The sequence below is a fragment of the Boleophthalmus pectinirostris genome, unplaced genomic scaffold (assembly GCF_026225935.1).
Source record: "Boleophthalmus pectinirostris isolate CB_2022bp ecotype Guang Dong unplaced genomic scaffold, ASM2622593v1 HiC_scaffold_14, whole genome shotgun sequence".
NCBI lineage: Eukaryota > Metazoa > Chordata > Actinopteri > Gobiiformes > Gobiidae > Boleophthalmus > Boleophthalmus pectinirostris.
The window spans coordinates 17,685,562-17,710,560 of record NW_026571047.1 but is presented as its reverse complement, the minus strand read 5'-3'; the positions used below and the strand labels follow the sequence as shown (position 1 = coordinate 17,710,560).

General features: G+C 38.5%; 1 protein-coding gene across 3 annotated transcripts in view; it reads left to right on the top strand.

Annotated features, from left to right (window-relative positions):
* Positions 1–4,031: 4,031 nt before the first annotated feature.
* The window catches only part of LOC110154182 (microtubule-associated protein tau-like), a 33,697-nt gene continuing 12,729 nt past the window's right edge, over positions 4,032–24,999 (top strand). For 2 of the 3 annotated variants that reach the window (XM_055150287.1, XM_055150286.1), the window contains exons 1-5: positions 4,032–4,207; positions 16,070–16,207; positions 20,185–20,295; positions 21,443–21,499; positions 22,671–22,688. In XM_055150287.1, coding sequence (XP_055006262.1) covers positions 16,090–16,207; positions 20,185–20,295; positions 21,443–21,499; positions 22,671–22,688 — 304 coding nt within the window. In that variant the 5' untranslated portion in view covers positions 4,032–4,207; positions 16,070–16,089. Of the gene's footprint in view, positions 4,208–16,069; positions 16,208–20,184; positions 20,296–21,442; positions 21,500–22,670; positions 22,689–24,393; positions 24,647–24,999 lie in introns of those variants that run through there. The other variant, XM_055150288.1, reaches the window with a different exon arrangement.

Sequence of the window (24,999 nt, the reverse complement as noted above, 5' to 3'; positions counted from 1 at the left end):
TAAGGTGACAGTAAAACCCTGTTGGAACATGGAGGTTTGAAGGTATGATTTACGTAATGATGTCCACTGCCAACCACAGAGAGATACAGAAAGTGTGAATTAACTACCTCCCTCCGAGACCCCTGGTTCCTGGCGGAGACTTGGACACGCTCCAAACAAGTCCTGGGAGCAAACAGGACTGAGGATTTGACGAGTGTGGGATAAACCGTGACCTGTAGAGAGCGGTAGAGAGCAATAGTATTACAGTAGTCGTTAATCAGACCAAGCAAGTCCAGAATGATATCTCTCTGTATTTTTTAAGTTTTGGGTAAGTGTGTACTGTATTTTGGATCCCAGGCAAGTAGTTTTCCCATAATAGCAAACGCCTGTGAGTCTGTGTGACATTCTTGATCATACAAACCACTCAAAGATTCAAGTGTAGGGTGCAAAAGGTTGCCCCTCTATCATTTTTGATAAGTGGTGTGGGCCCAGCCATGCAGACAGACGGTAAGACCTAAGATCTGTTCAACTTGTGATAATGTTTTAACACTTTAAGAGTTTTAAGCAATGTTACTATGACGCACAACTTGGAAAAAAGACAATCAGAACCAAAATACGTATTATTCTGCAATAGCTCCCCCTAGCGTTAAATGCGACCATGGCAGGTAGGACTGTAGTACAAATTGTCTGTAGCCAAAGTTACTAGAAAAGAACCACACGTACAAACACAAATTACAATTGTTTTAAGGTCTGTCTGCAGATTTTTACTGCAAAGCTTGAATTTCAATATGATTAATTGTGTTTGGGTCAGAATCACTTACCATTGACGTAAATAGAGCTGATGTCGGGGGAATTGCCTGACCTCACAGTCCCTTCTGAGCAGAGGAGTGTCTTGCTCATTCACATCACTGATATCATCTCCTAAAAACTGGACCCGGCTTTTGGTGTGGTCAGCATTTTTCCTCTGGTGGTATTTCTTCAAAGCCACAGTGTGTGACCAAGCAGAGACATGGGTCGAGATACAAATACAGAAGTCTAAACTGTTTGACATTTTTTGGAGAACACACGCTAACAACAACACAGAGGGGAAATCCAGTATATTCCCCTCTCCATAAATCATGTAAGTCAAATAACATGCTCAAACTGCTTTTTCAAAACATTACAAATGTATACACTATATTTACATTTTACAGTCAGACATTGCAAGCTATACTTAGATGAGCAATAGATGAAAATGTGCTGTTGTGATGATATTTGTGTTATTATTGTTGGGGGCTGTTGTTGGAGTAGTGGTAGGATATATGACTATAATTGAAACTTTGTAACTAATGTCATGCCAACATTCCCTGAGAGTGTGATGCTTTTTTAAAATCTAACCATAAAGGATTGACACAAGCTCATGAAAATGTGTTGTTTCAATCCATTTTGTGTTGTTTAAATCCATTTTTCTTGTGTTTTCAGATTATCTTTTTGACAGTGTTTGGTAATGTGTGCATTGTGTCACATCGATAACTGATAAATATAGATATAGAGCTAGGTCTAGACACTGAACCCCCCCAGTGTAAAGTGACCAGATGTCCCTATTTACCTGGGACAGTCCCAGTTTTGAGCCCTAGTTATTTGTCCCAGTAATTTGACGTGGTTTGTGATTTGAAAACCAGTGATTTGTCCCAGTTTTATACAAGAAATGTCCCAGGTGTCTCTATTTTTGACCAATCTGATCCCAGCCAGCAGTAAAGAGTTTCATAATTTGTCATTTGTTTAGGTAAAATTCAGAAAAGCTGCTTAAAAATTACAAAAACACAAAGAAAATATGACTGTACTGACTCACATTAGTGCCAAGTGCAGAACAGTTTTCTTCAATTACGCACTCGTTTTACATTTTTATTATTACCAACCAACCCAAACCAGGGATATCCTAGTTTTTTTATTTTATTTTGAAAATGTGGTCACCCTACCCCAGCGTAATGTCACTACAAAATATCAATAAGAGTGTAGATCAGTTTTAAATTGTTAAATCAATTCCCCAATCACAGCAACTAATGTAATATTTATGGAGCAGATGACTTCACCAGAGGATGTGGTTCCGCACTGCTCTGGTGATAAACGTGTCTGATGGTTCAGAGGACATCACAACATTCTATAGGCAGGTAAATGCATTTTTTTTTTTAATGCAGATGTTGTAATACAGCGAGTTCTTGGGTCTAATCAATAATAGAAATGGATCAGATTCAACATTCATGCATGGTAAACTATAATGTGATCAATAGGAAAACCATCTGGGCTTATGACATCATTCTAACACATTTACACAACACATAATAGAATCTGAAAACCATCAGTAGCTTCAAACCAACATAAGTAGCCAAATAGGTGTTTTGAGTAGCATTTTTATCTGGATTCATATCTCAGAATGTCTTAGCTTAGTTTAACTTTACTAAAATGCACTGATTCCCTCCAGTTTAAAATTATGTGTTTCATTACATCTTTCATCCACATTTACTCTGTCACATATGTAACTACATCCTTGGGAAAGAAACAGCTATTGCCTGCTTCTGGTTCTGGTTTGAGGAGAGCTCATATGTCTTGAAACCACACCATGCCTTTGCCCATACAGCAACTGGCAGCTGCTGCAAAATTATTAACCATAAAGTTCTTTGTTGTCAAAATGGAGCATTCTCGAAGGTGATCTGTCTGTCAGTATTCCCACTGCTGTTGCCCTGTGGTTTCTCGACTCTGTGTAAAACTTGGCACAGGCTGTGATAGGGAGAGGAGTGACACAGACTCTACTGTTTGCCTGGTGCCAAGACCTGACCCCTTTGCTGTGTTCACTGCACTGCACCAGACTCTACAGTAGTGCTCAGTCTCTTAATCAGCATTTTACAACTTTAAAACCGGCTACTAATAATTTTAATATATATATATATATATATATATATATATATATATATATATATATATATATATATATATATATATATATATATATATATATATATATATATATATATATATATATGGCCTACTTAAAGGTAAAGTATCCTATGTAACTTTCTGGAGGTGGCAAGTGCATAATTCAATGAAAATAGAAAGTTAAAATCATACTTGTGAACACTCCCTATAAGGAGAAAGATAATGCCACAATTTGAAATATTATAGCCAAAGGAAAAGCATTTCCATAGAAACAAGCAAGGCCAAATTAGAGTAAGGTTTGTGGAGATGCAGGCCCACTAAGATGAGCTGTTTTATAATCACAACCATTTTTTGCCTAAAAGGTTACATATTGTGGCTTTAATTGGTAACAAAAGAAGTACTGTACATTACTTTCCTAGCACATAAATACAGCGGTTTACAGTAGGGTGACCAGATTTTCAAAATAAAAAACTGGGACATCCCTGGTTTGAGTTGGCTGTTAGTAATAAAACTAAAACAAATGTATAATTAAGGAAAATTGTTCTGCACTCGGCCCTAATGTTAGTCAGTATAGTCAAATTTTCTTTGTGTTTTGGTCATTTTTAAGTAGCTTTTCTGTGTTTTACCTAAACAAATGACAATTTATGCCTCTCTTTACTGTTGGCAGGTTTAAAATAGGGACACCTGGGACTTTTCTTGCATAAATCTGGGACAAATCACTGGTTTCCGGATAAATCTGCTGGGAGAGGGAACACAGAGCTTAAAACTGAGACTGTCCCAGTAAAGAGGGACGTCTGGTCACCCTAAGTTTATAGACCTATTTTATTATTCTGTTAGGCACATAGTCTTCATAAAAGCCTTTTATCAGTGGCTAATTAGAAGGTCAAAATTCTTTGCTGGGTTAGGGTTAAATTCTAGGTAAAATTATTCCAAATCTTTACTGGTCAAAGTTCATCAAAGTTTTACTGGTTCAACCTATAATGTAGCGCTGTAAAGAACAGTGTTTGTTTTTCTTTATGGTGCTTTTACGTCAGTGTTCTACGTCATCACGTATGGGGAATTTTAGCTCTTCTTCGCTCATAAAACTTAACACAAGAAGCCAGATGTTTTGCCCCTCTTTTCACCAGGGAGTGTGTGAAGCAGACAGGTTGCATTTCTGAGCACCCTCCGCCTCCTCACTCCCCCCTCTCCTCCTGTCGCCTCGTCTCGTCTCTTGCGCTCCGCCTAGTGGCCTGCGGGTGAACTGCGCGAACGAGCTGTGTGTGCGCCGGTGAGCGACTGCCGCTGAAGACACAACACCGCTGTCTGTTCTCAGGTAAGAAATGCGCTATTTTCAGACTTATTTACCTCTACTCGACTCATGCATCCGACTCTGAATACCGCAAACTTCCCCTGGCGTGAAGACGACCCGCTGCGTCGTATTCTCCATCGGCATTTCGTCTTGTCACCTAATATTTTCTGCATGAGGTGGGAGAGGTTGGGCCTGTGTGAGTCTCTATAGAAATTACATTGAATGGACGACGTGTATTACATCATTTAGCTTTGCACGTCGAGGTCCCTGTCGCGTTTAGCCTGCACGTTTTTGCATCTCTGTTCCCTTTTTGTGTTTTTGTTGCAGCCATCACAGCAGACACGCCGAGGCAGACTCACATTTACATAAACGACACAGTGTACAATTCTCTCCATTTTCCATCAAAATGTCTCCATCCCTGTAGCTCCCCTCATCTCAGGAGCAGGTTCATCTTCTCTATCACATGATGTCACGTTGTAACAAGCTTAATCGGACACAATAGTCCATTTCTAATCTTATTGGTGGCTCCCCGAAGAGACACAATGCAACGTTATTGCCGTTGTTATCACCTCTTATCGCTGGGTGCTTTAGCCTTGGTGATAGTGCAAGACTTGTAGCATGTTTTCCCCTGCTCTCTTGTTCTGGATCTTTCGCTTATAGGGGCCTAAATTGCTTTACTCATAGCTGTGCCCGCCTTGTTTAAAAGACAATGCTTTTATCTCTCTCCATAGCAATGCAATAACCCAGTATAACGCTTTAATTGTGCTCGTAGCTATGTTCTTACTGTTCTATTATTTAAATACGAGCTGTCAAACGTTAGCAGTGATGCGGCGACTGTGCGCAAATGCCAAGCCCATTTTTCAATTGAGCAACAGTGGCGCGCAGAGAGCGTTTTCCTCCCACAACCACCGACTAGAAGCGGTGGAAGCAGCAGCAGCCCGCTTATCTGACACATACGGGATCTCCAGTAATCCTCCCTAGGTCAGTGGACACAACTAGATCCCGGCTACAGGCCTAGGTGTAGATGGACGCACTAAACCCAACAGCACGCTCCGCTCCAAATGCAACAAAGCGGGGCCCAAATCTGCTACAGGCTATAGTAAATTAACGCTGTTTGTTTGTTTGAGTGAATGGGTGGATTAACTAAAATGGACTGAGTTGGGCATCTTCCTTCAATGCTTGGACACACCTCTCTCGCCTCCAGTACTCGTGGGAACAAGAGCGCTTACTTGTGACATTGATTTTTTGCACTAAGAGGGAGACGGGCATGTTGTAGTCTGTAACCGCAGCTGGGAGTCATTCCGCGCTGACAAGACTGAAATGAAAATAGGACTCTAAGCGTCGTTTTTGATCGGTTTGATAAGATCAGAAGCTTAATTTTGGCCTAGTGCAAGTTAGCGCAGAGCTCTGTGGCATGCTGCTGTACTCAATGTGTTGTTAGGAGAGCTGGTCGAGATGGGCCCCTCCCTCCTGAAGAGCTGCTGAATCTACAGAAATATGTATCTGGCAAAACACTACAATAACAGACTTAGCGTGTAGACTGTATTTGCTATCTATAGCTTCAAAGACATACTTAACTATTATGTCAACATATACTTACAAGTTTTTGTGTGCCATGGCATGCCCTGAGTGGCCCAGTTTCATCCAGTAAAAATGGAGGACTAATTGCAAGGTGGCAGTTCAGTTCCTACTATGCAGTCCATACTTTAATAATGCACTATGCAACTTTTCTGGAGGAGGTTTTACTACTTGGAGATTATTGGATTGTTTTACAGAATGACACAATCTATCCATGGAGACTCACAGGTGACAAGTTACAAGTTAGATCTGTGGAGAGGTAACTATGCTCACAGTAATGATGCATGCTTTTTAAGATATTACTTAGCAGTTTAAACATCTGTAATTAAATAAATGCAAGATTGAAACATTTAAATACAGCAAACAGTCTAGTCAATATATTTGCATCTCCATGAAGACAAGCAGGTGGCATATCCAAAAAATGTACATAACTCATGTTTATTTTTATTACTTTTGCATAAAGGAATGCAGGTGGTTTTCATGTGGATGCCATTAATAATACTGATGATGCGCCATTATTTGTGAACATATACTTCACACACAAGTATGAACATTTACATGGTTGGTTTATTACTCTTGAAAGCTTTCACTTTGGCTGCTAACTTTATTCCCTCATAAATTTGAATGGACCATCCCAGAGCCCAAAGCATTATGAAATGAATCCACTGAGTGCTCCACTTAGCACAGACTGTTGGCTCATGAAGGCTCTGGTCCAGAAGTGACCGCATTCATTCAGCCTGGTTTTGGAGAGAGGGCTTAGGCTGGCAAAACCCAAAACATCAGTCGAGCTGAGTCTCTAAAGTGGACGTTTATGTTATTTATTGACCTGCTCCGGCTCTGAACCACGGCCTTAAGTTGCCATGTTTGCAAAAAGTGAGTCTTTTGTAGAAATTGATTGCAGTAGTGTTTGTAATTACTGTGTTTTTTTTCCTACTTCATCCTATAAACTTGTTAAATTTACATTGGTCAGTTTAGTGTGGGAATGCTCTATTGCCATGTTTGCGATTATTACATTTTTTTAAGTGACTATAACCACCTTAATTTTTCAAATATTGAGCTATACATTACAAAAACATAAATACCAATTTGTAGGTACTTCTTTTCTGTCTTCTAGTCTGCAGTGATTTATAGAAAACCTTTTTCACCAGATGATATGCTCAGTCAGCATAAATATACCTTTATCTAACTATAAATGCATTTTAAAAATCTCAGTAGCAGAAAATGACACTTCACTTGAGATTAACTAGTAAACAAAACATGTATGATACAATCTTAGTAACCAAAATACAACGTACATTTGGACTTTAAACATGCAGGAACTCAAAAGCCTTCATGTCTTTAGTCCACGTTTTTTGGCTGACGTAGTCTTGTTAACAACAGAGAAGAAATGCCACGGTGGGCTTTAAACCTCTTCTCGTGCATTCTTGTGTGCCTTTAATTGGCACCATGCTGATTGAGACGCTTGGATCATTGCGCCAATAGCCCTCATCCAGGTCTGGAGACGCTGGAGGAGGGGTGTGTTTGTGTGTGTGTGTGTGTGTGTGTGTGAGAGAGAGAGAGAGAGAGAGAGAGAGATATAGCCTAAGGTCTTATGTACACAATGAGCAGCCGGAGCATCGCTGTCGTTACTTTAAGATCTCCATGACAACACCGTGCCATTACTCATATCCGGGATGCTGAAGTGACACTATAGAATGAACTACAACTGACAACAACGGCAAGTGTTTATGACAGGGCTAACTCTTAATTCAAGTTTTAAGACATTATCAGAGTAAACATGTACTCAGTGTGATATGTGGTATGTTGAAATTACAAATTGAATGCATTTAAAAGATATAATTATCTTTCAACTATAATCTAAAATTGTATTGACTGGCAAATCCAGAATGACCTCTCTCTGTATGTTTTATACAGATTGATATCGGTCTGGTCTCCATACCTCATGATTGTGATCAGATACCCCTTTATCAGTGGTCACTCATCATTTACAAATAAAATCAAATATCTCTCAGCTCAGATTAATTAGTTTAGTGCTTCACTCTCTCTCTGATTCTGCAGAAATCCACAATGTTTTTCAGTTCCCTGTGATATTTTTTTTCCAGTATTGACAAACCATGCATGCCCCTGATTGGCTAATCCACCAGTCAATCACACCCATGTGAAAGCTGGGAGAGTCACCGATGACTCACATCTTTGTAAAGTATTGAAGAAATGGGTCCTAGGTGAAAAATATGACTGGTGGGATTTCAAATGTTTATACCAGAGCTATTAAACTGCTAACTTAAAAACTACAGTATCACTGCAGTAAAAGTGATATGTGAAGTATTGAAATTACAAATTTGAATTCAGTTTGTCATTTAAAAAATAATTTACATTGCAACTATAACCATAAAACCAACCAATCATAAAATAATTTTGTGATTTAGGGTGTTTTTACTTCAGCTATTAAACAGCTAAATTGTTGAATAGTTCTTAGTCAAATATGCCAGGATGGTGAAGGTAAATAGGTGTGTGTTTGACATCCTGAAGTTATGAAAACAAAGGCAGAAACTATTCCTGCAATGTGACAATGTCTAGGCCATGTGAAGAGGCTGCAAGGCAAGTCTAGTAGTATCGTGATGCAGGGCAAAATGGCAGCCGACCACCTCCAGCCTGGTTTGAAAGGTGGAGGAAGTCTGGAGAGAGAGAGAGAGAGAGAGACAGAGGAAGTGAGGGATAGAGAAAGAGAGGGAGGGTAAGAGATGGGAGGCTGTGTGAGGAGCGATGACAAAAGTAGGTCAGAGATGCAGAGAGGAAATCAGGCATGAGCGCAGCATCTCTGTCTGTGTACTGTGAGAGATATAAACCACGCCGTACAGAGAACATTATGGGCGTGTATGTAGGGCTATTTGGTGATTTCAGCAACCTTTGAATCTCTGCTCTTTAAGGCTACATAGATGATAAATGATAATACTGAAAATAAATTATGCCACTGACTTAGTAACGCTAAAGCAGAATTATCCCCCGAAAAATCTATAAATTATTAACACTTAATCTAGTTTTGAGGTATAGTAAGTCATACCAGTGCTTTATTCAGCCCTTTACCACTCAAAGCTCATCATAGTACAGAAAAATGACAAAATGTTCCCCATAAAAAGTACAAAGAAATGTACCCATGATAAATATAGACACCCCAAAAAATAATTGTTCCATTTTTCATATATTGAACGATAAGTCAATAGAGTATTTATTCTAACAGGCCTATTGTGGTTTAGAGTTTTGTGGTTTTTAGGAGCCATTTGGATTGTCAAAAGTATCAGTACTCAGATACTGAAACTAGTATTAGATCTGAAGTATCAATACTAAAAATTCTAAAGCAGTTTTAGAATTATTTTGATCTATATTAGAACTATTCCAATGCCAAGTTGTAACATAAAAAAATATTCAGTTATTTTGTGTTGAAAATCACATTTTAGTGCCTAAAATATTGAGCCTTTTCCTTTCCTTTGGGTTTGGAATTTTAGCACTGTGACTACAATAATTTAAAAACTCATCTCAAGAAGAGTGCAGCTTCCAGTCGATTCTAATATGTAGACTGGATCCTATATTTCTGATTTTCAACACAAGCAATCAAGTACCCTTCCCCCAGTTTGACTATGGATAATTCATTCAATCGGGTACAGCTAACTGAGACTCCACTGTTCTTTTCGTCTGCTTCTTGTTTTTGCATGCGTCTAGACTTTGTGGAACAGTTTGTCAAATAAGTGTTAATTACTGAGGTCTATAAACACAATAAACAAGGCTGGCGTCTGGAAATTTTAGTATTTTCTGTGATTAGAAGTCCGAGCTAAGGACCCAACCACATACAAGGCAAAGCATGTAAAACCATGTAATCCAAAAACAAGGAGTAAGTACTCTTTGTGTCCCAGTCAGGATAAATGATCAATTGTTCTGGCAATCTTAGAAATAGTACCTCAGAATGTGTGGTCTATAAACACAAGAAACAAGCCTGGCATCTATGACGTGTTCGCATTTTGTGTTGTTAACCGCCCTAATAAAGCTGCAAACCACATAACAAGGCAATTCATGTAAACCTATATAATTATCCGAGCCGAAGACCTCCAGTGTTTTCAAAGACCCATTTCTGATTAGGTGAAACGTTAAACATGATGTGCTCCCTTAGTCCCTATGTCACGGATATGCACTGAAGCTGAAAATGTGAATTCATCCACAGCAGCTGAATATATGAGCGATGGAGCCAGATGTTTCCGGCCTAAACACATTTTTGCTCTAACTGCGCTGTCATGTTTTGTGTGAATGAAAACAGCATTAGTGTTCGCATGGCTGCACAATTAATCGTAATTTGAAATTGCTTTTTGAATTACCGCAAATAACCAATTACAATGAGAATGTCCTCTGCAAACAGCATATCCTTAGTTTTAATAGAATTTTGTAGTATCTGTAGTTTATACTTCTACAAACATGTTCTGAAATGTGTAGGATTATTGTGTTCACATTTCAGTCTTATCTCAAATGTTAATGTCCTGGAGTTTGCTCTCTGAACAGAATTGGCTTTTAAACATGTATAGCAAATCACAATACAGAAAAATCTCAATTAGATCTTTTTTCCCCTAGCTGAGGAGCCCCAGCATAGAGCATATGGGGGCCGTGCAGTTGGCTCTACAACATACTGATCTGTGTAAACATCCCTCTGTGGACATTGCTCCTTCTCAGTCGTCTAAAGCCCTTTCGCCACACAGAGGAAAAGCCCGGGCCAAGATTACATTTTCACACGACCCTGAGAGCAGCCGGTCACATCAGCGAACCTCTGAAATCTCTCTGATTCGCTTCAATAACGACAGCTGTCATGTACTTTTATTACGACAATGGTTTCTGGTTTAAAATGTATTGATACTTTGCGGTGACATCATGCTGGTGGTGTTCTATATGAATCACTATTGGCAGAATGTTCAGCAGTTACCAGGGGATATAATGCACACATTAGCAAACATAGACAAAAATGTTTTAAGTAAAAATACATCATTAATTTAAACAAAACAATTTTCAGCAGCCTGTGATCAATACAAGTATTCACAGTCCTGTTTAGGAGTTTGATTTTCAACAAAAAAGGTGAGAGTGACAGTTGGCTAATGCTGGATATTGTGACTATAATTATATGTGTGAGAGTCTTGTTTAACAGCTCAAATGAGATCAGCTCACCTGTTGTAGTTTCAACAAAGTCAACTCTTTTTCAGATTGTGTTAAAATAAAGGTAAAATGAAAGTCTTTAAAGGGACAGTTCAGAATTTTGGATATAGGACCTCAGTTCCTAGTGAGCCAGAGTGTTTGAGACGTGTGGAGACACTTTTTAAAATATTCCATCCAGTCCTTGTATTTGCAGAGTCGCTGGTGCTAGACTAGTGCATGTCAATGGCCATAGTTAGCCTGCCACTAAAAACAGTTTTACACACTTCACAAAGCACCCAAAACAAAACATTTATATCACCAGACTGTTGATGAGAATGTCTGTGTTGATAAAATAATTTTAGAAGTAAAACCATGCTTGCATTTGTCTGAGCAGCAGTGAGTTGTACTTCCTGATAGAAAGCTTGGCAGTGGAGGACTGATATATAAGAAAATAGTCCCTCAACATGCGAGGATTCATGCAATGCAAGGTTAGTTTTATTTCAAACATTATTCTATCAACACAGACATTCACATTGACAGTCTGGTGTAATAATAATAGATTTGTTTTGGGTGTTTTGTGGAGTGGGTAAGATTGTTTTTAGTGGCAGGATAACTATGGCCATTGATATGCACTTAGCCTAGCACCAGCGACCTCTGTAAGGAGGACTGGATGGAACATTTAAAAAAGTGTCTCCACACATCTCCAACACTGTGGCTAAATAGAAAAATGAAGTCCTCTGTCCAAAATTTTGAACTGTCCCTTTAAAACATGAGTACCAGAGCTTCTAACAGAGTAGTGCTTTCAGTTAGCATCACACTCCCAGGAAACGTTGATGACATCAGCTGCAAAGTATCAATAAATCATAATATTGGTTTGGAATTTCTATGCGCTCATGAAGCAGTTATATTCATGTGGCATGGATAGCATGGCTGTCTAGCATAATGTCGCCCACCTCATTAGCGCTGTAAAAATATACTACATCATCATTGCCACTTGATACTTTGCAGTGACATCATGCTGGAGGGGATATTGCACATGGACATATAATTAATGAACATCTATGGTACTGCATGTATGTCTATCAAGGAGCATATAGCAGTTACCATGGTGGCACAATGCACACTAGCAAACACTACCAAATAAGTTTTAAGATCTGAAAACTCAAGAAAAACTGCAACACATGGGTTTTTTTTGGCCTTTTTTTTGCGTGTTTGATTTTCAACTAAAAAGTGAGCATGATCAGAGGTGGGACCAAGTCATCGTTTGCAAGTCTCAAGTCTTTTGACGTCAAGTCGGAGTCAAGTCCCAAATCAAATACAGGCAAGTCCAAGTCAAGTCTCGAGTCATTGGCCCATAAATCCAAGTCAAGTCCAAGTTGTCTGCTTTGAGCTTCAAGTCATTTCAAGTCTTTAAACTAAAGTACCAAATTTAGCTTACATTTTGCAATTTATATAACTTTTAAGATAAATTGTACTTTATATATGAGTATTTATAGAGTATGTAAGATTTGTAGAAATGCAAATTTTCCTTTTACATGTCTTGACAAGATCATAGTGTGAGTGAATGAATCATTACGGTCAGAATAAAAAGAATTCAGATTTAAAAGTGCTTCTCAAATCTTCTCAAGTCACAGGCCTCAAGTCCAAGTCGAGTCCCAAGTCTTAGTCCATTTTATCAAGTTAAGTCTCAAGTCCTAAAAATAGTGACTCAAGTCTAACCTGACTCCAAGTCATGACTTGCAAGTCCCAGACAGTTAACTGTCCTTTGCGAGGGACTTGTTTAACAGTACAAATAAACTCTCCTTTTGTAGTTTCAACTAAATTAGTGAGACTGTGTAAAAAGAAAGCTCAGATTAAAGTAACTTGAGTAAGTGAGTAGTTTCAGATAGGGTAGTGCCTCTAATTAGGCTGAAGGATTGTTGCAAAATATCAATAGGGCTGCAGAATTCTGAAAAAAATCATTCATTTATTTTGTATTGTGGTTGCAATAAGATTTGACATTTACAGTGTATAATAGAAGAGCTGCTTAAACACATCCATTTAAGAGAACACATTTCAGTCACAGATCTAAACTACATGGTTAACACAAACTCATAAAAAATACAGGATATTTTGTGGTATTCATGTAATTGCCTTAATAACTTCAGCCTCTACGATTTCTATATATTGTGCAGCCCAAATTGCCAAAACTATCAGTCTATTTGCTCAACCTGCTGAATGCAACTTCCCCTCCTGTGTTACTGAATCCTGTTGCATGCTTGTACTTCATGTATACAGCCTCAGATCAGATCCTGCTCTTATCACCCTGTAGTTTGTTTACTGTAAAACAGTTGTGCCTGTCGAAACGCTCCTCTCCTTTAGGCTTCTCACAATTTTTACTATGACTTTTATGTGATGTTTGATAAGAAGAACTACATTTTTCAGGCTCAGTAATTATCACATATAGAGTTTTTAAATTGGTAATGCAGTATTTTGTAGTATTAAGCCAACATGATAACATTTGAACTTGAGGATATTATTGAGGATGTTATAGATACTAGAATTAATTGTGTTATTTACTTATTGCTGGGCACATTTTTACAATATAATTATGGTTAAAGGTTCACTATGTAACTTTTCTGATGATCTGTGGGTCTGCAGATTTTATTGCTTTGCCTGGAATGTTCCACACTAATCAGAAACATACAGCTTTTGCATTTATTTCCTTTGGGTTACACTGCTCAAAATACTTTTAAACATGCATTATTACTATCCTGGGGCTTGCCTTTTCCAAGATCTGACTTGTAGCTTGGCCTCGTTGCACTAGAGAAGTTACACAGTGCATCTTTAACTTAATAAAAAGTTTACGGGGATTGTCCTGCTTTTGCTTTATTGTGTCAATGGTATAAAGTACTTTAGTGGTTTCAATACTATCTTTATATTCTTTTTCTGTAGTAATATCATACTTCAAACTGTATTCTTGTGACAGACCTCCTCTTGGTGGGACGGTCCCGGGTTGGCAGGCTCTTGTTGTTTGGACTCTGTCATCTGTAAAGCCACAATGAGGCACTTGTCCTGGAGCTGTGTGTTTGAGAGGGGCTCAGAGCGCACCATTCATTTAGATTTCTATGGGACACTCTGAATAACGTCACACTGCCATTTGTACAGGGAACTCCTTCTACTTTACTGCCTTAAAGGAACTGAACTAAGCTTGAATTATGTTCTATTTAAAGTTTGGTGGAAAAACAGAAAGGCTAGTGGTATTTCTGCAACTGTTACTACATCCTGCTACAAGCAACTAAACCAAAAAACTCATGTTACTGTAAGTGAGTAAATGCTTGGAATAACTGTGCATTTTTTAGTAGGTAAACATACTATAATTGAACATAACTGTAATGAAATAAAAAAGTAACTAGACTATTACTACTGGCCTATTGTTATTGCACACCTTATTTTGGCTTATTTTGGTGTTTGTTGTATATTGCTTCTTAAGTTTTAGTTCAACTTCCTCTGCCTAATTGATCATAAAAAATAGTCCTAAACATCATTACAGTCAAATCTTCATCCTATATATCATTATGCAGTCCTCACTTCCATGGAAAAACATACTTCCTGACAGTTCCTGACAGTGGAATCTAGTTTAAACATTTAGGATTTCAGGGAGTAGCAGGTATTCAGGAAAAGGTCACATAACTGAGTCGAATGCGTCGCTTGGAGGCGATTTACTGGGTGGAGTAACCACGGCAACTGTTTAGGCATTTCAGCTAATAAAAGGCCAATTACATCAGCAGCATCTGCACAAACAGAGAAACTGAACACTCTATAGAATTTATCTGTATATTTCCAACGTTAATATTTGCTTAATACAGATTTATGCTTCGCCTTTTAAGAGTTTTATGCCAAAGAAGGATGAAAATTAGATGCTGCCAATGGACAACAAGCAGCTTTTTGGATGAACATCAGATTAGCATGTGTAAGCCCTAAGCACAGGCGGGGAGAGATAGACTGAACATCACATCATTTTGCATCTGAAATACAGTATACTATATGATTATTTTTGTTGCTGAGCGCCAGATAATAGTAATTGGGGATGTACAAATAACTGAAATATTGCAATATTGTATCGTCAAAAGTGTCAATAATATCATGGGCTGTTACAATACATCGAATTACAAGTTTCTTTGCTTAAGTGCATGGTTTTATAGCAACAGTTTATAAACATCGGGAACTACATATCCCATGATTCATTTCAGTTCAGACAACATGAAGATATATGTTTTTTATTTTAATTCTTGGGATTATGATGGAAATAATTCACACCAAAATCTTGTCAAGGTATTTTAAAAGCAAAAAAAGTGTCCTATCTACAATTATATTAGCCTCTCAAAAATATCACAATAAATATCATACCGAAATTATTCTTCTTATGCATTCTGGGCATCCTAATCATTCACCACGATGAGTTTGTGCTAACAACAACGGGCATGCTAAGGCTCACTTCCTGATTATCTGACAATATATGTTTTCCACTTAGATGCAGGCAGCACACAGTAGATGTTGACTTCAAGAGGTGATTATATAATACTGTATATCTGTACACAAAGGGGAAAATCAAGTTATTGTGATATAAATACTCTAATTAAAAAAACACTTACTAACTATCTTACAATTTTGATGTATAGATTAAATTAAAATGACTTAATTTTGCTTCTAAATCAACCAAAAACGCAAAGAAGTGTTTTACAAGAAGAACAGTCAGGAAGGATATTGAATGTATATATTTACTACGACACTGCTGAACCTCGACCCCAGGATCTGGACAGGAAATTGAAGGTGGTCGCCGGTGGTTGTTTAGGAAGTGCAACTTATCACAGCAAGGAAGCCAGGCGCACGGGCAGAGGGGCTATTTCTGTCCATGGGCCCGAAACATGAGGCTGCTGTCCCACGTCACAATGTAAAAATAACCCGTTCGTGTCTGTTTACATTTAGCTGTGACTGTGATGACTAAGTGCCCATTTTGTCTGCCATTATAGATACAAACTTTACCACTAGATAACATTAGCATGAAGCAACACTGATAGCAAGGACACAGCATGGACATTTGGACAGCTGATGTTTGTTTGCTTAGCCTACTTTAGCCCACTATTTTGCCTATCTCTGCAGCCCCCAAACCGTGACTGACGATGGACTACGTGAACACCTCAAATAGCTACGGCGCCGGGGACACGGTGAATGCGTCTCTCGCCAATATGAGCCTAAACCACCAGGAGAACGGGGTCCAGATGGGGCACGCCATGAAAGGTGAGTCATGGGGGGGTAGAGGGGGCAGATAATGCACTCACAACAAAGCCAGAGGTTAATGGTCTGTATAGAGGATACACAGTAATCTGTTTACAAGCAGCTGCGTTAAAGATGTGTAGGTTGAGCTTGTAATTTTGAGTTGATGTAGTCGACGTCTTGTATGTTTTAGAAATTAAATATGCACAGTTTGTATCATAGTTTTATACAATTTTGATTCAAGACTTGACACAAAATGTAAGTACAGTTTTACAGTTTTCTTTGGTCCTTCCTCATGCAAATATAAATAGCAATCTTGTTTCATGATTACATAACATGAGCCGACATATCCATTTGCCAAGTCTGCAAAATAGCAATGAGTATGTGTTTTTTTGCAGGAATAAGTTAAACCTGTTGCAATATTGGCAAATAATCAAATCATCAGGGTTGACTTATTTTTGCAGCCAAACTAATATACCACATAGGCTTCATATAATATAAACATTGACATTTTGCAGTCTACTGAAGATAAGATATATAGGGCTTATACTAGTGCCCAGAAAGAAATCACTAATTTGTTTCCAATAGCATCATAACTCCACAACTGGTTTAATACTTTGAAATTTTCTCCATTATTTTGTATCTCTGTAAAGTTGCATTTGTATATCTATAAAGTTGCATGCTTGTTTGGTCACAGGACCCGTACAGTCCCCACACTGCTCTGCTCTAATCCCTCTTTACATAAGATACAAGACATGCTCAGCTCCACTGGAGTGGTTGCCTAACTGCAGCTGCACTGTGCTCTGTAATCCAAGCTTTAGGGTCAGGGACCTCCAAACGCACCCCACACTAACTACTATCTATTCAAAACAATTAGACTTTCACTAGGCCCAAAACAAAGGCAACAGAATCTTTTTATACCTGTAATTCATCAAAGTACATTTATACACAATATGGTCTTTTAAAAGAAAAATATCCCCAGTTAAGTAAAACCATAGCAAGTAAAACCATAGCAAATTAAGTCAGAATAGTAACCCTGCATTCGATTATCCTGCCAAATCGGTTTTTCGAGGAAGTTGCCTAGCAACATGCATGACACACCCCTTTTCCTGGGATGGCGCGACTCAGATTTCGGTGGCGGAAAAAGTAGACCGAGTAAGGATTCAGAGTCAGGATCCAAGATGGATACGCCCACCGTGTAAATATGAACTGTTTTCATTGTGACAATTGACAATTTCAGTCACTCGTATCACTGCAATGCCGTACCGTGTCCATATCACCGCCTGTGGGTCTGGTAGTCAGTGTTGTGGTGAGGCTAGTATTGAACAAATTGATTTAACGGACATTAACGTCCCTAAGGTTGTAATTGAAGAGAAATCATGACATAAAATTAATTGCAAATTTTAAAAAATGTAATTAATTACAGTGGCATCGTTTTCATAAGGTGAGGGATGCAAAACATAATAATATGCTTCAAGCTCAGATGTGACATCAAATCCAAGGTCCAAGTGGGAGTCGGAAGATAATCAAACACAGGGTAATTGTCAGTATACTGGTAGGTGTGGAAATAGAAGTACCAGCTTTTGGAAGTTTTAGTAGTAGTAGTTTGTAGTTACAACAGGAGTAGTAAGATTCTTATCATAAATTGTACAAGAACTAATAAACATATTTTGTAGTAGTAGCGTTTGAAAACAGTAGCTTCATTTGTACACTCTTGAAAGACTATAATTTATATTATGGTCCAATTCAATCCCAATACTTGACATTTACAATAGACCTCTTTGGTCTGACTCTGGCAGCGTTTAAGTACACTTATGATGACTTTATGAGCAGTTAAACACAAAATAACCCTCCACATCTGTAGGGCATCTTCACAAGTGCTTAAACTTAACTAACTGGACCAAAATCTCATCTTGTGTAGGCTTTTTTATCACTGTTTCTCTCTGTCTCATCCCATCTCGAACCATATGGCCAATTAGTGCGTAGCTTAGCCTTCCCTAGTTTACAGCCCTCTCTAGTGCTCTGCTTCTCCCCATTCCCATTTCTCATTATCTCTCACACAAGCAGGAAGCAGCCATCCACTAAAGTAAACTCTACATTTATCAACTACAAACTAAACAGTGAGTATTTGTAGAAGGCAGTATAACTCGTTGTAGTAATGTAGTAGTAGTAGAACTGTATGAGCCTTGTCGGTTTTTGTTAGGCCTAATCAGTTTTACATAGCTCAGAATAGACTCCCCTATAGCTCCCCTAACTAGATCTATGGCCGCCATCTTGGATCAGTCGATATTGATCAATTTCACTGTCTTATTCTGTACTAGACAGGACAACCAGTGTCTATTGTTGTTACTTATTGATGTTCCTTAAGTCCATCCATTGATGTATTCTTTCTGTCGTGTCTTGACTGTAAAAGAAATTTAACCCCAAGGAAAGGTGTTAAAGAGCCCATATTACTCAAAGTTGACTCTTGTGAGCTTTAAGCCTTGTTATAATGTTGTTACCTCCTCAAAAACATAACTGGAGTGTTTTGTTTCATTCACTTGGGCGATGTCATAACAGTAGTTTTCAGGTTACCTTTTACCTTTTGTTCAGTAGAAATGAGCAAATTATCTAAATGATTCTACACAGTGGAATATTATCACATGGCATCACAAGGTGCAACAGTTTTTGAGAGAACAGTTTGAGAGAAGAACTCAGTCTAAATATGCAGGGTTTGTGTGTTAAACATTTGAATGAAACAAAACAGGTCTGTTTGTGAGGAGGAAACATTTAAACATTTAATCAGGAAACAGGGTAATATGGGCCTTTTCATATATTTGTTGCATTATTCATGCACTCCTAAATTATAAACATGGTCAATTTAACTAATATCTGCCAGAAATATTTGGAGTACTGGATTGCATATTTGAACAGAGGATTATTGATTCTGATGTTAGATGTTTGATGAGTCTCTGGCATGTACGAAGCATATGGTATTTGGTTGATTTTAATACAGGCTGTAATCACGAATTATGTTTTTTGTAATCTTTTTGCATCTGTCCATTATTACGCTTGATGCCAAAAACCTGCTCAAACTGGCTCAGTTGGTGATGTTATCAAGCTGGTTTAAATTAATATGAAAATCAGTGGAGGGTCCATCAAATGCTTTTCTTTGTGGAGTTGTTATTGCTTTGTCTGAAATGTTTCACAGTATCTTCGTGGAGACCAAACCGGATTAAGTTACATTTCAGATCTGTGGAGAGGCAACCCCGCTCACTATCAGTGTGCCTGGTTTTGTTGGTATTTTTGAGCTATAAAACCACCTGTAATTGAATAAATGTAAGGTATGTCATACTGTGGAACATTTCAGGCAGAGGAATGATATATCCATAGAAACAAGCAGGTGACAGACCCCCTAGCAAAAAGTTACATAGTGTACCTTTAACTTATATATTGGTATGTTATTTGGACTTGGAATTTGTTAATGGCTAACAATATATTGACTTGTGTGTTCATATCATATCAGTTTTATATTTTCTGTTATGTATGCTTTACCTAGAATTACTGCGAAAATATTTATTTAAGACATCCTTCCTTTTTTTGTAGGGGAGTCTGCTCTATGTTCCTCACACACTGGTTGGGTTGTACACTTGTGGTGAAGGTTAGAAGGTGGTTTTGAGATTATGGTTAAGGTTAGGGCCTGGGTGAGGTCAGTGGTTTTGAATTTACTTGTGAGAAATGTGAGAAAGCAGGGCTGTGGGAACATAGGTAAACTCCCATTCTAGGCTAACTAATTTTACTTATTTTTTTGTTAGAATCTCTGACACTTTTTCACCAAATAATGTAATTTATACAGTTTTACAGAGTATGTTCTTTTGTTATTTAGAATCTCAATTTTTGTCTCTGCTGTAATGTTGTTTGCAGCCTTTCTTTGGAGCCATCAGGATGTCTGTCTATTCTCTCATGTGCTAACTTTAGTTCTGTCAGATCCATTTAAAACTCTCCTTGACTCCCGTCCACAGAGGAGGAAGCTGTCCCGAGTGAGAATGGCCTCACTGGGGTCTCTGACGAACAGGGCGCTGAGGACGAGGTTCAGCCCTGTCCCGCAATGGAGGACAGTGAGGTCCCACCTGGTACGATCCACGGTCCACTAACCTTTACCTTTTCAGCATGCATTGGTTCTGCTTACTTGATTTGATCTTTTTTTCTAAGCAGAGAAATCCTCATCTTGTTTTGCTTGGTTAACTTTGTATTGTTTTCAGCTTTGACTAACCTGTCTCCAACTTTTCCCCCCGCCTTTACGCAAATACTTTGAACCCAGCTTGTTTGGCTCATATTTATAGCCATCTTGAGAGGAAGGAAGACATAAAGCTTCCCAGCTGTCATTGCAAACACTGTTGCATTAGGAGCTTATTTGCATGTTCAATCTCTTCATGTTTTCAAACTGCTACAACGTGGAAAATAGTTGAAGAATTGGCCATTGTAATCTTGTGGTTTTGAGGTTTAAGTCCTTCTTTGATCAAACATACTTGCTCTGACAGCTTGTCCAAATCGTGGCTGGTAGTGGGTTCAACAAGGTGAAAATTTTCCTTGATGTGTTAACCAGCTTCCCCAGGTCCCAGAACACGGTAAATACCTCAACTGACCCAAAACACAGAGGAGAGGAGTTTGAACAAGCCCTCTGTAAAGTCAATAGGACCAGAGTTAAAGGTCCTGTTTTTTTTTAAATTTTGAATCTTATGCGCTTTAAACCATGTTAAAATGTCATTACCTCCTCAAAAACATACCTGGAGTTGTGTTTTGTTTCACTCACACATGTTTACGATCAATAACATGGCCTCTATTATTAGTCTGTCTACATCGTCAAAGCTCAATATGCGCCGATCCACCTTGTGATTTCATGAAGCAGTAGATTTGAAGTTAACATCTCCCTTTTGCCTTTATTTCAGCAAAGACTGGACTGAAACTGTCCAAATGATTCTAGTGACTGTATATGGAATTTAAAAACACATTGGAGCACTTCCTGTATTACCACATGACAAGGTGTTTTCTGTTTGAGAAAACATCTCATCCTAAATCTGCAGGGTTTGTGTGTTAAACATGTGTAAATAAAATAAAAAACACACCAAAAAAAATGCAACTCCAGGTCTGTTTGTGATGAGGAAACATCATTATAACATAGATCAGAAAATAGTATGACATGGGCCCTTTAAACTGGGAGGCCTCATAGTGTCACTGTTGTGTAACTTGTGTATGACTTGTATGTGTCCTGTCCTGCAGCGGAGACAGCAGAAGAAGAAAAAAAGAGCGACCCTTGCCAAGATGAGGGTCAGTCCGGTACGCCTCCCGCCAAGACTCCCTCCTCATAGCTGCTTGTTCATTTTTAAGTTTACAAACAGTAACATGGCCTGTGTTTATATATAATTTTACAGCTTCCATTTTCTTTCAGCTTTGTTTGGGAGCGGGTTTTGTTTTGAGCAGAGGTGGAATGAAGCTTTGCACTGATACTCAAGTCATTTTTAAGTGTAACTATAGTAATGCTAATGTAACAGGAAAAAGTGCTTCAAATATTTGTGGTAGCAGAAGTGTGTATAATTTTTTTTTTACTTCACTTCACTATATGAAATACTTTTACTGTTGAACCCTAAAAGACGTAGTAAGTGATGTAGGGTTCACCAACTGTATGTCACCATGGAGTTGTTAACACTTGAAATATTACGCAGTATAGCTTTAAACATATCCATCTCCATAAAGACAAGCAGATGACACTACCTGGCCAAGTTATAGCTCAGATCTGTGGAGAGTCTTCCCTGCTCTCAGTACATATGTTTTTAAATGTCACACTCTGGAACATTTCTGGCAATGAAATAACAACTCCATGGGGACAAGCAAATGGCGCCCCCTCAGAGGAAAGGTTGCATAGTACTTCTTGCTTTAACTCCTACCGTTTCCCTCAAATACACATGTAAGAACATTGTGAAGTAGCAGTATTTATACTTGAGTACAGATGTGTGGAGTATTCCTTTCACCTCTGCTCTGTGGGTGTGATCTTTTCTTTGCTTTTGTTTTGCTTGCTTTGACAGCTTGTTCTTTCAGCTCGTGAGATGTTAACATGAAGTCTATTTTAAACTAAGAAAACATGGTTACGACATCTTGGGGTATTTTTGCGCAAAGGGAATGTCTCTAAACCACAGGCACATTTGATTCTTGAAAGATCTGTTCAGCAGATGTTGTTCTCCAGGATAACGTCCAAAACAGCTGTATAGCATTGCTTAGGTGTGGTGCTGCGATATAAAGCCTATGGAAAACTGCCTGCATATTCTTCAGAGCCTACTTGACATGATGTGCTATTATGTGGCCTATTTGAATTAATGGTGGCTGTATGCTGTATTGGCTTGCATTGATTTCTTCTCAGTGAGCGCATTAATCTGGCTTGAATGACAGAGGCCTATTACTAACTATGCTCTTGTGTGTTTTTCCCCTCTGCCTCTTCACATTCTGTGGACAGCAGGAGCCACTTCAACAGGTAGGGCCTCTAAATGTTATCGACTGGTCCCAGACAATATTCATTTGATGGTAATGTTGGCTATGAATACACTTAAGACAATAGACATATCATAAATGGGGAAGCTGCAGGCAGTGTAACAAGTCAGGCATAATATTTGATTTACAAAGGAAAGCAAAAGTCATTCATGGGAGATGATAAGAAGTATTCGTTTTGGGTGTGGGTCATTATTGATTGCCTGGAAATCCAGAATGATAGCTCTCTGAATTTTTTATACAGCCTCTCAAACCCAGTCAAACATGCAATCAGATTTGCTTTATTCAGCGATGCGTGTGAAATGAAGGAGCTCACTGGTCACCTATCAAATAAAATCTAATTTATCTCACTTCAGATCAAAAGAGTATAGTTCTTAATTATGTTTTTAAGTCCCCTATATTTTTTCCTTTTTTCCAATACAACAGACCATGCAAGTCCCTGATTGGCTAATCCACCTGTCAGTCATGCCCATTTGATAACTGTGAGATTCACAAGTGGTGACCAAACACATCTTTGTAAAGTTTTGAAGAAATGTGTATTCTGGGCCCCAGGCAACAGTATTGAGGTTTATTCAGAGATTTTACTTAGATTTAATTTCATTTCAAGATGGGGTGATACTGCTTTCTCCGTAAACTTTTCTTAAGATTTTGCATTGTTATAGTAGTTTTCTTTTTACAGATTCTGGAGTAAATATTTCTTTTTTGACTCAGTGCTGCCTGTGCTCTAAATAGTAACTTAAAGGAATGTACAAAAACATTTTTCCCCATCGATTTGAGTTTATTTCCTGTGGGAAGCAAATGCAGTTGGATAGATATACAGGCTATATTGGTACAGCGCCCAGTTTAGACAAACATGAATGGCTGTTTTTAAAAGGAGAATTCTTGGAAATGAAATTCAATACCTACCTATAAAAGTAAAAGGGTCTTGCCTTTCCTTTACAAATCAAATTTGTCTAACATAATTTACTTAAAAATAGCAGGATGATTGATAGATAATGTTTAGATAGACAACTTTGTGGTGTTTGTGAATTTGAATGCCTCACTTGTTTTAGTCACTTTCATTTTTTGTTTATTGTTTTGTTATGAAGCAACCATTCTGACCACTTCCCATTTTGAAAGTCCTGCCCGTTCACATTATGCAGTTTAATTTTTATCATTTTATTTCCACCTTAATTTACACAAATACGCTATGTTGAACATCAAGTACCCATTATGTTTATTTCTTTTCAATGGGGGAGAGTTAGTGAAAGCCAGTGCTGTGAATGTCACCATTAATGTCCTTTCCAAACAAACTAGCGCCGCCTGCTCCTTCCACTGGATCGCTCAGTGCCTTTGCTGACGAACTGTCATCCTCTGTCTCCGGACCGAGCGCTGACCTCATGGGAGCATCGTGTTGTGCTGTCCCTGAAAGAGACATGGTGGACAAGAAGCTAACAGAGCCTCAGTGGGTGTCCGAAGATCTTGCAGTACTAGCACAGGCCACAAGGGGGAGCTGTGAGTGGAGTGAGGCTGATGCTAAAAGGGCTGTAAGTCTGGATGCAACAGAGTGCTTGGACGCCATTAGCCTGGATGTGTCTCTGGTCCGCAGTGCAGCGCTGGAGGATCTCACAGCTATTGAACAAGGGCAAAGCAGTGAAAACATAGAAACGAATGAATCAGAAGAAGAAGAGGTCAGATGTGGACAACGCTCTCAAAGCCTCTCAGATACCAGTTATTGTTCTGGACTAATAGAAGAAGGTTCAACACAGTTACATGAAGCCCAAAGTGATTCTCCACCAGCTCTGCTTGACAATGTGGAGGAAAATAACTCAACTGATTCATGTAAAGATGGCTATTCAAAATCTGATCTTTCTAATGATTCAGAGATGATGGTTTTGGACAACACTGAGCCAAGACACACCTCCCCAGCTAGAAAGTCAATGGTTCCAGTGGCAGTGTGTAAAGGTCTGTTAACTACACCTGATTATGAACTTTTAGCGTTCTTCAGTTTTGACACCTTTGAGTTTGACGAAGCCGCTTTTTATGCAGCACCTCTTCCAATTTTTCATTTTTCACAAAGGATTTTAACGCAAAGAAGAAAAGCTTGTCGTCCCTCCTCCCCACTACTTTTACTTTCTATAGCTCACTTCACACGTTATGCAGCCCCAGAATGAACCACTGTCGACACATGCATTTGAATGGATCACTCTGCATGCCACAGATCCTGCATTACCTGTTTCATTTATTTGCCATCCTTAAATTATTATGAGTTTTCAGCTTAAATGGCTATCATTGACTGAGTATTACAATGGTTTCTT